The sequence below is a fragment of the Petaurus breviceps genome, unplaced genomic scaffold (assembly GCF_028583685.1).
Source record: "Petaurus breviceps papuanus isolate PSGF00001 unplaced genomic scaffold, PetGlider_PUasm1.0 90784, whole genome shotgun sequence".
Lineage (NCBI taxonomy): Eukaryota > Metazoa > Chordata > Mammalia > Diprotodontia > Petauridae > Petaurus > Petaurus breviceps.
In genome coordinates, this window is record NW_027187345.1 from 12,507,962 (window position 1) to 12,522,904 (window position 14,943).

Sequence of the window (14,943 nt, forward strand, 5' to 3'; positions counted from 1 at the left end):
CAAGTAGTAAGTTCTTATACCAGAAGCTTGGATATTGGGGTTCATCAAACAGTAGATTACTATAGTCACTGACTACTGCGTCTTGTGTACTTAACCTATTCCACTGATCCACCACTCTATTTCTTAGCCAGTACCAAGTACTTTTGATGATTGCTGCTTTATAATACAATTTAAGATCTGATATGGCTAGGCCACCTTTCCTAGCATTTCTTTTCATTAATTCCCTTGATATACTGGACCTTTTGTTCTTCCAGATGAATTAATCTGTCTGCTTCCCTTCTATGGAAGAGTTCATTCCATTTGCATTCACAGTTATAATTACTGTGTCTTTCTCTCCATCCTCTATTTCTCCTTTTTCCCTTTCCCTCCTCAAAAGTTTTTCTTTTGACCACCGCCTTCCTCAATCTTTCTTCCCTTCTATCAGCCCTCTTCCTTTTCTTTCCCTTTTCCCTTACTACTTCTTCCAAATACTCCCTCCCCTTTTTCTTTTCCCTGGAGGGCAAGTTAGATTTCTATACTGAGTAATTCCCTCCTAGAACCAAATGCAATGAGAGTAAAGTTCAAACAATGATCATCTCCCTCCCTCCTTTCCCTCTCCTGTTAAGGTTTTTGTGCCTCTTTGTGTGATGTTATTTAACCTTTTCTGCCTCTTCCTTTCCATTACTCTCACTGCAATCCCTTTTCACCCCTTAGTTTTTTTTTTATCATCACATTAGTTAATTTATACCCATACCCTTTATCTATGTACAACCCTTCTAAATTAATAAAGACAATTTTCAAGAGTTACAACTATCATCTTCCCATGTAGGGAAACCATTTGCCCTTATTGAATATGTTGGGTTTTTTTTTTCTTTCCTGGTTAACTTTTTATGCCTTTCTTGAGTCTCATATTTGAAGAACAAATTTTCTGTTGTGCTCTGATCTTTTCATCAAGGTCTGGAAGTCCCATCTTTAATTGAATAGCCATCTCCTCCCCTGAAAGATTATGCTCAGTTTCACTGGGTAGTTGAGCCTCGGTTATAATCCAAGTTCCTTTGCCTTACAGAATATTATATTCCAAGCCCTCTAATCTTTTAATGTAGAAGCTAAAAGGTCTTGCTTGATCCTGACTGTGGTTCCACAATATTTGAACTGTTTCTTTCTGCTTGCTTGCAGTATTTTGTCCTTGACCTGGTAATTCTGAAATATGGCTGTAACATTCCTTGACTTTTTCAATTTGGGATTTCTTCCAGGAGGTGATCGGTGGATTCTTTTTTTTTTTCCCAATGGATTCTTAAGATAACTATTTACCCTCTGGCTCTAGGACCTCAGGGCAGTTTTCCTTGATTTCTTGGAAGATGCTATCCAGGCTCTTTTTTTCATCATGGCTTTCAGGTAGACCAATAATTCTTAAATTATTTATCTTGATCTACTTCCCGGGTCAGTTGTTTTTCCAGTCAGGTATTTCATGTTTTCTTCTATTTTTTTCTTCATTCTTTTGATTTTGACTGGTTCTTGATGTCTCATAAAGTCATTAGCTTCCACTTGCCCAATTCTAATTTTTAACAAATTGTTTTCTTCAGTTAGCTTTTGTATCTCCTTTTGCATTTGGGCAATTCCACTTGTTAAGGAGTTGTTTACTTTAGTGTACTTTTTTTCTGATTTTGTCAATTGTATTTTTAAAGGAATTGTTCAGTTTTCCTTCTACCTCTCTAATTTGACTTTTTAAATCCTTCTTGAGCTCTTCTAAGAAGCATTTCTGGGCTTGAGACAAGTTCATATTTCCCTTTGAGATTTCAGATGTGGGCACAGGGACAATGCTGCCCTCTTCTGAATTTGTGTTTTGATCTTCCCTGTCCCTATAGTAATCTCTGTTTTTTTTTTCTGTACTGTTTGTTGCTCATGGTGTTTGCCTTTTTCTTGACTTTTAAATTTGATCTCTGCTTCTAGAACACTGAGGACATTATCCAACAATTCTTTCGCTGGGGCATAGGGGCCTGGTTATTGGTGTTGTGTGCCGGGGCCTCAGGTTCTGGCAGCTGGAGGCTACAGAGACTGTAGCTTACCTGGTGCTGAGCTGGAGCTGGTGGTGGCTGGCATGTGCTGATGCCAAGTGAGTTTTCCCTGGGGTTACATTGAAGCTCACAGAGTGAGGGGTAGGGGTAGTCTGACTGCTGGAGGTTGCTTCCTTGCCTGGGCTGTGCAAATACAGGTGGGCTCAGCCAGCTGGTAGACACACCCATCCACCATGCAAGTGGTGGTTCTCTGCACTGGTGTCTGCTAGTTTCCCTGTCTTTGCAAAAGCACATTGGGGTGTCCTGGTGTTGGCACTTGTCCACTCTACCACCCCAGGGTTCAGAATCTCCTGTTGGTTTGCTGAGGTGGAACTTGCCACTGGCTTGCTGGGATGCCTCCTGTCCTGTACTGGTCCCCTTGAACCACAGCAAGAGTGACCTTCCTGATAATCCCCTTAGCCTCATGAAATAAAAAGATGCTACACCCCATCTTCCTGCTGGCTCTACTGTTCCAGGATTTTTCCTGGCATGGTATTTTCTGGGTTTTTCAAGGTCATGAAGGGAAAGTAAGAGCGACTTACTGCTTACTCTGCCATCTTGGCTCCTGGAAGCAATCAACAGTTTTGATAAGGGAACCCATGGATATATTTTTAATATGTTAAGATACCTATTTACTAGTCCCTGTTAGATGGATGAAGACATGTTTATGTAACTAAGCTCAACAAATTTCTATGACAATGAATAGACTTTGAATTTCTAAAACATAACTAACTTGTGATTTAAACTTATAGGGAGATATAACTGGTTAAACAGAGCTTGTTATATATGTATGTATATATGCATGTATGTGTATATATGTATGTGTGTATATACGTATATGTGTATATGTGTTAATTTACAGAACACAGCATATTGTATGGTGTGACACTTCCATCTGTGACCATACCAAAAAAGTGAAAAAACAGGAAATGTTTTGTCCTCCAGCTCCTATGCAGGTAAAAAGCCTCAATATGCATTTATTCAATGAAAACACACCTGTGATTGGAAGCCGTTTAACTAAAAAGAAGATGAATAAGTCTGTTTAAGGAGTGAGCAGTCAATTTTAAGGCTGCAGATTGAAATTATGTTTTTTTAGCATCGAATACTTTGAATGTGAAGAAACAGATACAAGCCATTAAAACTCTTTGCCGGTATAAATATAGATATTGGGTATAAATAAATTTACCTGTTCCAGAAGTTAGACTGCTGTACCAATTTGTCCCCTTGCCATTCAAACCTTTGTGGCATTATTTGCCATAGAGATGAAAATATAAGCTAAAGATAAAGTAATTCAATTCTCCAAAACTGGATGGACAAAAAGGACAAATTTTTGATTGAATCACGAAACTGGACATTTTTCTTGAGCTCCCCAAACACTGAACCCAGTGAGAACATTTTGGATTTTTTCTATAGATACATATACATGCATGTGTGTGTATATATTATCTCCAAACAGAACACATGATCCTTGAGGGCAAAGACTGTTTCATGGTTGTCTCAAAACCCTACTGTCTAGTTCAATACCTGTTATATCACAAGCACTTAATAAATGCTTATTGATTAACTGTATTCAATATAGAAGAGCAGTTGATTTATTTTCTGTAAATATCCTGTAATAAAAGGAATAGATTTGGATAGTTGAAAACCTGTTTTATGTGAATATTTGTACCAGTGAAGATCTAACAGCTAATGAATTTATTAATTTAGCCACATGATTCGTATAATCTAGAAATAAATGCTTCAACATAATCCCCAGAGAAAACAGATTGTTTTTATCAACAACAATAAAAACAGACACAAAGAAGACATAGTTTAGAAAATATACTTTTTCATAGTCTGCCATGTTGGAATAAGACATGTTTGCCATAGAGTATTCTGCCATTAGAGGGTTCCATTAATAAATCAATAAGAACCTTGAATACATTTGAGAGAAAAATGAGAATTGGCTTGGAAACAATCAAGAAATGCTATAATAGGTAAACAGGTTTGAGACCAGTGAAAAAATGGTCTATCAGAACATTTTTTTAAGATCTACATTTACAATAGGTTAGAATAATGCTCATTTAAAATACTTAAAAAGGCAAGTCTGCATGCAAGGATACATATTCAAATAATTGCTAGATGAAAAAATCTATATATAGCCATTTAATGTCCTATAGCTAGACAAGGTAAAAAAAAACTAGAGAGGGAAAAAATTTCAATCATATAAAAATGTCTTGAATAATTTAAATATCTTTAAGTGAAATACAGATGTTTAGACTTTTAAAAAATGGTAATTAGTTCCCCACAGTTGTTGAAAGTATTCCAGTACCTGGTTCTGACTAGGAGTTTTTCTAAAAAAGAAAGACAGACATAGCAAATTGGGGAAGAGAATTCCTTTATTATATAAATACTTTTGAGGATAGCTTAATTTAAATTAGAACATCATATACATGTAAGGCTAAAATTAGGGGGGAAACAGATTAAGATAAAAAATGGAAATGCTTAGGGAATTATGCAGTAATGCTTATAAAACTATACTTTCAATTGGCCTAATATTTTATCTCATAAATATGCACAACAATTGCTCATTAAAAATAATTTTCTTTTCCTCAATAAGGGAAATGTTTGGCTTCCTACAGTCACTTTTTTTTTCCTCCTTTTCCTTTTTTTTTCTGATGGTCAGGACTCTTCTTCTCCTGCTCTTGTTTAAGGGCTGCCTCTGCTGCTGCTAATGCCTCTAGTCTTTGGTTCTCCTCTTCCAGCAACCTCTCCCTGTATTGTTTCCGGGGCAATAGAACCATGTCCCGGGTCTCCTGTAAAGATGTCTGTTTGCCACCAAAACAAAACCAAATAAAAAAAAAAAGCAGTGAATTTGGCATCATAAAATAAATCCATTCATTTTTTTTCCTGTGAAATACAAGGATTCAAATCAGAAATGGAGTGTTGCTTGGATAATATTTGTTTATGGAGCTATCTTCTAAAAGATTTTTTTTCCCATTTTAGGTGCTGGTGCGTCTTACATTCCTAAGTTTTGTTTGCATGTATTTCTTGATCAAATATGTGATTTATTAGTGTAGAAGATTCCCAGTGAGGAGTTTCATCTACCAGTTTAGTCTAGACATTTACAATTTACAGACTTAGAGACTTGTAGGGAGCAAAGAGAGGAATCTAAGTGGTCCTGATCTGGAGGCCAGCTCTCTATCCTCTACACCACACTGCCTCACATACTTTAGTTTACATGTATCAGTAATTAGTCTTTGTAAGAAGTCATAAAGTGCTACAACTCTTAGCAAATGAACAATATTTCTTCTACAAGAAAATTAATTCTAATAGATCTTTAATTATAAACTCAAGCTATCCTGCTACAAAACTGAAGGAAGAGCTTTTGTGAAGTATACTGTCTTATGAATTTACTAAATTAGTCATAAACAATTTAATAAATTTTAATAAACGGGGGTCCAATATGAAATAAGTTTTTCTCTACCATGTGTGCACTGAGATAATGCATATAGCAACTGCCATTGAATGTGAATTCCTTAAAGACAAGGAATCTCTTTTATCCTCCTTCATATCCACATCAATTAGTACAGTATTTAGCACACTGTATGTGTTTAATAAATGTTTATTGACTGACTAAGAAAGAAGGTGGTATAGGTATGCCACCCCTAAGGCTGCCTAACCACCCTAGTAAGACAACACAACCAAACTCACTATAAAACTATGAACAGTGGATAGAGTAGTAGACTGGGGTCAGGAATACTCCAAGACACTTACTAACTGTGCTACCATGGACAAGTCATTTAACCTCATTCAGCCTCAGTTTTGTCATCTGTAAAATGGAGATAATTACAGCACCTTCCTCACAGGATTATTGAAATGATCAAGTGATACTTTAGATACACGCATAATATAATGTCTCTATATTATATGTAAAATCAATTATGTGCTTACAATATAATTTATATACTGTGCATAAACATATAAATGCATATGTTATATACAACATATATAATACATAAAATTAGTTTTTCCATCTGTTAAATGGGGATAATTATGCCACCTACTTCACGGGATTACTGAAATGATCAAGTGAGATAATATATATTAGATATTGTAATATATTATTAATATGGTATAAAATTGTAATATATTATTAATATGGTATATTATATAATACTTATATATATTTTATATCATGTTATATGTCATCTCACTTTATCATTTCAACTACCGTGAGAGAGATACTATAATTATCCTCATTTTACAAATGGCAAAACTGATTTTATATACACACATATATGCATATACATATACACATAAATATATATATTTATATAGATACTACCTTGCAAACTTCAAAGCATTAAGAAAATTATTATTCTTATCATCATGGGAGGCAATATTTATAATATTATTCCCACTGAACTGCCCTCTATAACATTATTTTACCTGTTTTCTTATAGCCAATTAATGACATTAGGAGGTAGCACATACCTTTATTACCTCTTCAAATTCTGTACTTGAAAAGAAATTAAATGATCACCTGTTAAAAATTCATGCTTCTTAAAGATGGTTTACAAAGTATGTAAGGGCCATGGAGGTAAGAATAATATCCTCCTTAATGAATGTGTTATGCTACTCCCCACTTTTTAAAAAGCTAGAAGAAATGGGGATCAGTAGGAAGGTGAATCAGTGTTACCAGTACTGAATGAAAACAAATCATTAAGCCATGATAACAAATACCCAAAGTATTTGCTCCAGGAACATAACATTATTGAACAGAGTCCATTTTGACATTGGCAGAGTTTTACTGGACTAGCTATACTTCATGCATGAAGGACATTAAAATTCTGAAAACATTTTATAGCCATCTCAAAGGTACAAGACACACGAATGAACTTAGTAAGTGATTTTAAAATGTTCCTCAAAATTTATTAACTTAAAGGCATAAATCATCTGCCATCAATGCTAGTTGAAAATGAATATGTGCTCTCCCTGGCATATGAAATGCAAGTGTGGTCTGAATATCTGAAGAATAATAATGACCAAGGGAGAAAAGTAAAATTCAGGAGATGGTATGTTAATAGCAGAGTTTAAGTGTGACACTCTTGGGTATCACAATGGCTTCAGGTTAGGTTCTCACAATGAAAAAACATTTGTGGGGATAAGTATAACTCACGAATATTAAAAAAAAAGATGCCATACCATGTGATGGAAAAGGATAGAATGTTATTCTAAAAAAGGATAGGGGCAAATTGCCATTAACTTGCTAATTACATGGATGGATAACAACATATAAGATGTCAAATTTTAAAAGGTTAAAAAAGTTTGTCAAGAGTGACATATATGTTTACATGCTCCTACTTACACGGATCTCTCCATAGGTATCCATAACTTTGGCTTTTAGCTTCTTCCGTGCTGCCAGTTCCATATCTCTTTTGTAAAGTATTTTTTCTCTATATTGGCGAAATTGATGAACTTCTTCTGCCTTCTGCATTTCTTGTTGCTGGGCCAAAATCTCATCGTATAGTATAGGATCATCAACTGTTTGTCTTGGGATGAACATCAAAAGAGATATTTAACTCATTTTGGAACTTGTCTTTAAACTGTTTTCTTTGGGAACCAAGTGATTAAACGACCCGACTCTATCTATGGCAAAGCATCACAAAGATCTTCACTCAATGTTCACTATTATTTTAGTCTCTTGTGGCCATATTGATAATACAGTAACATACTGAATTTAAAGAAGTAAAGAGTACTAAACCATATAGGAAATTTTTACTGCCATTCATTTTTGCTGTTATGATCCTTTTGCAGCAGCCTGATCTCTTTTTGTCCAACTATTTGCATAAAGTGACTGTGAAATGCATTTTGATTTCGAGAAAAGTTTATTCTAGTTGTTTCTTTTAAATATGGGAAGCCAAAAAAGCACTGATCACATTTTAAAATTTGTCATCAGTGTTCAAGAACTATTCCTCAAGATTATCCCTATAAGGCTAAAATTCAAACAATCATAAATCTACTTAAACAATCATAGGAGACATAGCATGAATACTCTGTAGCTCTATTTGCCCCAGTAATCAAACTTAAAGTTTATCTGAGGATGTCAAAATGTCAACTTTCTTCAATAAAGATTTATTAACAACCCACAACATAAAAGGCATTATGCTAGGCATTAAAGGCAGTAGGAGAAAAATGAAACTGGGTTTACCCTCAAAGAGTTTCCATTCCATTGAGGGACACAATACAGACACAGATTACTAGAAACAGATTTAAGTTAAGAAAGGAGAGAACACTTAAAGAATGAGATGTTAGCGGAATATTCACATAGAAGATAATAATGCCTGAAATGAGCTTTAAAGGAAAGTGAGAATTCTAAGACTTAGAGAAGAAAAGGGAGCACCTTCCAGGCATGAGGGACAGTTGTCTATGACACCACAGATATAAAATGCTGAATCTAAGAAACATCTAGTAGCCATTTTGTTTAGAATGCTGGGTACATAAACAAATACTATGAAATCAATCTGTAAATATAAGACCTGAATTCACATCTGGCTTCAGACACTTACTAGCTGTGTGATCCTGGACAGATCATTTAACCTCTCTTGCTTGTATTAAGGTAGTGGCAGTGAGTGAAGAGAAAGGAATGGATAAGGCTTAAAAACTAACTAGATATGGGGGGGGGGGGAGCAGGAGAAAGAATAGTCAAGAAAGAGCCTGAGATGATGTACCTGGTTGAGGGTTCTCATCAGAAATAGGGCAGTCTGAAGGAGGAACATGTTTAGAGGACAAGAATATGACAAATGAAATGCTGAAAGGTCTAGAGGTGTGCATCGTTAGAAAGAATAAGGGGTGTTTAGCTTTGAGAAGAATTAGGAGGCATATGATAGCCACCTTCAAGGACCAGGCATGTCAACTGCATCAATTAACAGAAGACATTTTCTGCTATCTGAACAAATACACTTTAAATTAAAATAATTACAAGTATATATTATAATTTTTACTTTGAAATAAATATTTTTCATCTCTTATCTCTAGTATGTGCAAGTACACTGCATTAATTGAATGTAGTTTGGTCCTTCAAGGTATTCTTAAGTGAATGTGACATTAGATTTATTCTGCTTACCTGAGAACTAAGAATTAGAAATAACAAGTTTAAATTTAGGGGTAAATTTAGACGGGAAGTAATAACTTCCTAATTATTGGAGCTATCAGAAAAACTAGAGTTCATATCTGGCCTCAGACACTTATTAGCTGTGTGACCCTGGGCAAATCACTTAACCTCTCTTTGTCTCAGTTTCCTCAACTATAAAATGAGGATAAAAATAGGACCTATTTCACAGGTTTGTTGTAAGGATCAAATGAGATAATATTTGTAAAGCATTTAGGACAGGACCTGACACATAGTACATGTTTAATAAATGCTTGTTCCCTTCCCAAAAGTCAAATGAACTGGCTTGAGAAATAGTGAGTTCTGCCTCTTTGTGGGCCTTCTAGCAGAAGCCAGAAGACCATTTGTCAGAAGAGGAGAATCACCTTTACACATGTTACAGTGAAACAAAAATGGCTAACAGTAACTCAATACCTAAGAATGAGCAAGTAGAGTAAGAGTGCACTCTCATTTACCCTTGATGAAACCAAATCAACTGGTCCAGATAAAATACATTCTCAGTTACTCAAACAACCAACAGGTGTTATTCTTGAGTCACTGTCAGGACTATTTGCAACATTACAGCAAATGAGAAAGGTACTACAAGAGTGGAGAATGATAAATGTGATGTCAGTCTTTAAAAAGAGAGTAGTGCGTAGTCTACAAACTATAGCCTGGTGAGCTTGACTTCAATTCCTGAGAATCAAACTTAATCATAAAAGACATTGTTGGTGAACATCTATAAAAGGGAAAGAGATTATGAAAAAGCTAGCATAGCTTTATCAAGGGCAGTTCATGTCAGATTAGCCTTGTTTAATTTTTAAAAAAGGGTACTAAACTGGCACTTTGTGGGCAGAGTCAAGATGGCGGAGTAGAAACAGGACTTCCTCAGTGCTCCCGCTCCCACCTCCTCCAATTCATGTAAAAGGTGACTCTGAACAAACTTTGGAGTTACAGAACCTACAAAATGACACACAGAAGCTAACCTCCTGCTGAAGACAGCCTGGAAGGCCAGCTGGAAGGGGCCAGCGCAGTTTTCTGGGAGCTGAGCGCAGCCCCAAGTGAGCCGGAGGTTTTAGCCTCAGGGAGGTCAAAACCAGCTGCTGGCTGGAGGGACTTCAGATCACCAGCAGCTGTGGCAGTCTGAAGAATTATCAGCCCATAGATGCTAAGGACAAAGTGAGAGGTCAGTGCAGTGTGGACTTTGGGATCCCATAGTTTGGAGTGCGGTTGGCCTTTGCCCCCAGAGCAACAAGTGGCTGAGGTGCAGCAGCCTTGCAGCCACTGCCATATGGCTGCTTCAGAGCTCCTGGCCTGCAGATTGTAGGGGCACCAAGCGATCAGTTTGAGGGGTAATCGCTCTGGCTTTAACCTGCTTGGATCTGGATTGCAGCCTAGGGTGGAGATCCTGGGGTACATGACCAGTTTGCCAGAGCTTGGGGAGGCTTCAGAGAAGGCACCCAACTAATAGCTCCAGCAGCTGAGAAAACCCCAGTGATTTGGGACAAAGCTCCCACCTCTGACAGCAGAGTTCTATTGCAAAAAGCTCAAAAGTCAAGTAATTGAGCAAAGGAGGGAAGCAAGGCAAGCAAGGTAACCTGACTTTGAACTTCTTTTTGGGGGACAAAAAGGATCAAAACATGGAACAGGAGGAAGACAATGAAGTCAGAACTCCTCAACCAAAAGCTTCTAAGAAAAGAATAAGCTGCTTATAGGCCATAGAGGAGCTTAAAAAGGATTTTGAAAACCAAAAAAGAGAATTGGAGGAAAAATTGGGAAGAGAAATGAGAATGATGCAAGAAAATTATGAAATGAGAGTCAACAACCTGACTGAAGAAAATAACACCTTAAAAAATAGACTAACTCAAATAGCAAAAGAGGCTCCAAAAGCCAATGAAGAGAAGAATGCCTTAAAAAGCTGAATTTGCTAAATGGAAAAAGAATCTCAAAAGCTCACTGAGAACATTGCTTCAGAATTAGATTGGAGCAAATAGAAGCTAGCAACTTCATGAGAAATCAAGATACTATTAAACAGATCCAAACAAATGAAAAAATAGAAGGCAATGTGAAATATCTCATTGAAAAAAACACTCACCAGGGAAAGAGATCCAGGAGAGATAATTTAAAAATTATTGGACTACCTGAAAGCCATGATCAAAAAAAGAACCTAGAAATCATCATTCAAGAAATTCTCAAGGAAAATTGCCCTGATGTTTAAGAACCAAAGGACAAAATAGAGGTTGAAAGAATCTTTTAATCACCACCTGAAAAAGATCCCAAAAAGAAAACTCCTAGGAATATTATAGCCAGTTCCAGAGTTCCCAGATCAAGGAGAAAATATTACAAGCAGCCAGGAAGAAACAATTTGAATACTGTGGAAACACAATCAGCTCAAAGAACACAGATTTTCACATTTATTCATATTTATTACAACTTACTGGAAATATGAAGTAATGTCCAAAGGTTGTAATTCTTTCTTCACAGATGCTACCATTGTGTAAGGAGCTGTCATAGTTGGTATGGCTTCAATACCAGAGATTCTTCCTGTTACTCCTGAAGTCATTCCATTTGTAATAAAAAATACATAAAGTTATTTTTAACTTTAAAGGTTGTATTGATATCATTTGTTTTTATATCACCCTCATTTCAAAATGCATACTTCCCTTTTTTTTTCCTTTATCACTGATTGATCTTGCCCTACCTGATATGGTTTTGTTTAAAAGAAAATTTTACTTTGCATTTAACTTCTAGGTTCTTTTGTTTTACTCTGCAGCTAAACAATAGACATGGAAAAAACTATCCTACTTTAGCTTAGAGAATTTAATTAACAAAACAAATATTTATTGAATCCCTGCTAAATGAAAGGTCATGTAGTTATCAGTAAGTACCCTCAAGAAAAGCACTGACTGAGCTAGGAAGACACAGAATTGTGGGCCTGGGAGATAGAAAAATAAATCGACTTATGCTAACAATTGTATACTTCATAGCCTCATATAGTACCCAAAGGTTCATATTCAAAAAATAAAAATCATCGGGGCAGCTAGGTGGCACAGTGATTAAAGCACCAGCCCTGGAGTCAGGAGGACCTGAGTTCAAATCTGGCCTCAGACACTTAACACAAAACTAGCCGTGTGACCTTGGGCAAGTCACATAACCCCAATTGCCCTGCCTTCCCCCCTCCAAAAAGCCAAAAAAATAAATAAACAAACATCATTTGCTAATAGCTAGGTGAGGAAAGGACTGGGGTGCATACCACATTTTCATTTAGGAGAGGAAGAATCTAAATTCCTAGGTATTCTTCACACAAAGGACAACCAAATAGGAGGACCTGGGTCTAGGAAATGATATGGATAATCTCAGGATGTGCAGGTTTTGAGAATGGCCTACCTTTGGCCAAAGTCCCTTGGATCAGTAAATAGATCTCCTTCAATTACATCATATGATCTCTCTCATGAATTAAGATTTTTAGGAATGGAGATACTTAGAAGAATATCCTTTAAACACAGTGATAGGGAGAAAGACATCAGGATGGAGAAGATACATAATTATGTTACTAGTTGGACTGGAGAGAGAAGAGTGGTGACTTTGGTATCTCATACTTTTAAGGAACTCATAAGGAAAACAAAGGAAATATATTTATTCACAGATTCTATGAATAGGAGATAAGATTCTAGAGTATCCTACTGTATACGCAGTGGATTCATAGGATCATAAATTTAGAATTAGAAGGTGCATGAGAGGTTATTTAATCCAAACATTTCATTTTACAGATGAGAAAACTGAAGCCTAGAGAGGCTTAGTGACAGGCTCAAGGTCATGTTATTTAGTATCACTTATAATGGACTGCCACAAATGAATGTTATTAAAATTAAGAGACTAAAATATTTGGAATGTAGGGCTCAACTGGGTCTTGTTTATCTAATCGCTCTCACTGATCTCTATTTTGTATGTTCTAAACACAATCAAATCATTTTGATGACTCCTTCATAATACAGTTTGAATTCTAGACAAGTTTTGTCTCCTTTATGCCATTTTTCTTCATTCTTGTCCTTGAGATTCTTAATCTTATTTTCTTGAAAATAAATTTCATTATTATTTTGGGTAGTTGTATGTTTGACTGGCATGACAATTCTCCTTGGCAGACAGAAGAGAAGTACAATAAGAGTTAAGCAGTTTCACCTTGTCTCATCAATTATAAGTATTGTTCTGCCCACCTCAAGAAGTAGTCTTATCCCTTATTTGATCCAACATGGCTAATACAGAAGTATATTTTGCACGACTTTTTATGTATAATGCATCTCATATTGCCTGCCTTCTAAATGGATGGGGAAAGAACTGAAGGGAGGGAGAAAATTTAGAACTGAAAATAACATTTTAAAAAAGGAAGATGCTATAGAATTGGAGCTAGAACTAACAGCAATAGAAAAAAAGTAACACAATCCCTCACCTTCCAGACAAGCACATTATTATCAGGATGATAATAAGGAAAACACTGTGAACTTAAATGAAGAGCATACCAATACCCAGAAGAAAAAAAAACCACTAGGATGTTGTGAGTTCTGGAGACTGCCACTTAAGGATGAAATGAAGCATATTTAGGTTGGAGAAGAGAAGACACAGCCAAAAAAGACATAGAAGGATGACTGTTGTTGTTCAGTCATGTCTGACCCTTTGTGACTCTACAGCCCCATACTGTCCATGGAGTTTTCTTAGCAAAGATACTGGAGTGGTTTTCCATTTCCTTCTCCAGTGGATTAAGGCAAACAGAGGTAAAGACTTGCCTAGGGTCACACAGCTAATAATTGTCTGAGGCTGGATTTGAACTCAGATTTTTCTGACTCTAGGCCTAGTGCTTGCTATCTACTGTTCTACCTAGCTGCCTATAGAGGATGACATTTGTCTTCAAATGTTTCATGGAAGTATTAGGAAGGATAGATTCATGGAATCTCAGAATTGGAAGAGAGTTGAGTACAGGGGTCTATTTACATAATTAATCATGGTCCACTTGAGTTATAGGGAAAAAAAAGTATTTCCTGATGCTAAGAAACTACAACAGGCTTCAAATCAGTAATATAAAATAATACTCCCCAAAGTAACAATGACTCATCGCAAATTTACTAATTTTGGATAGTCCTTTGCCATTTTCTAGTTTAAAATTCATATGCACAGTTGTTGTCCAGTCGCTTTTCAGTGATTTCTGACTCTCTGTGACCCATTTGGGGTTTTCTTGGCAAAGATATTGAAGTGGCTTACCATTTCCTTCTCCAGTTCATTTTACAGATGACGCAGAGTTAAGTGACTCACCCAAGGTCACACAACTAGTAAATATCTGATACTAGATCTGAACTCAGGAGATGAGTCTTCCTGACTTCAGGCTCAGCAACCTATTCACTGCGCCACCTGGCTGCCCCCACATTGACAGAAGTAAGTTTAACTTTATATAACCAAAGATATTCACCACCTCAAAGAAAGGTAATTTTTAAGGACAAAAGACTTCCATGGTAGAAAAAAGAGTAAACACGGGGCAGCTAGGTGGCACAGTGAGTTGAGTACTGACTCTGGAGTCAGAAGGACCTGAGTTCAAATCCAGCCTCAGACATTTGACACATTTCCTAGATATGTGACCTTGGGCAAGTCACTTAACCCCAATTTCCTTGCCTTACCCCCCTCAAAAAAAAAAGAAAAAGAGTAAACATTTTTAAAACAGTCACAATAGCTAGACTTTAGTATTCCTCCTGAAAGTATAAGAATTGGGGGGGGGGGGGCGGGGCAGGAAGG

At 36.4% G+C, this 14,943-nt stretch overlaps 1 protein-coding gene across 1 annotated transcript in view; it reads right to left on the minus strand.

Moving 5' to 3' along the window:
* Positions 1-3,784: 3,784 nt before the first annotated feature.
* ADGB (androglobin) overlaps positions 3,785-14,943 on the minus strand; it is a 214,258-nt gene continuing 203,099 nt past the window's right edge. Inside the window, exons 34-36 of the mRNA XM_069069729.1 lie at positions 11,604-11,718; positions 7,384-7,567; positions 3,785-4,840 (exon numbers count right to left, since the gene is read on the minus strand). Of these exons, the coding sequence (XP_068925830.1) occupies positions 4,655-4,840; positions 7,384-7,567; positions 11,604-11,718 (485 nt within the window). The 3' untranslated portion in view covers positions 3,785-4,654. The remainder of the gene's footprint in view (positions 4,841-7,383; positions 7,568-11,603; positions 11,719-14,943) is intronic.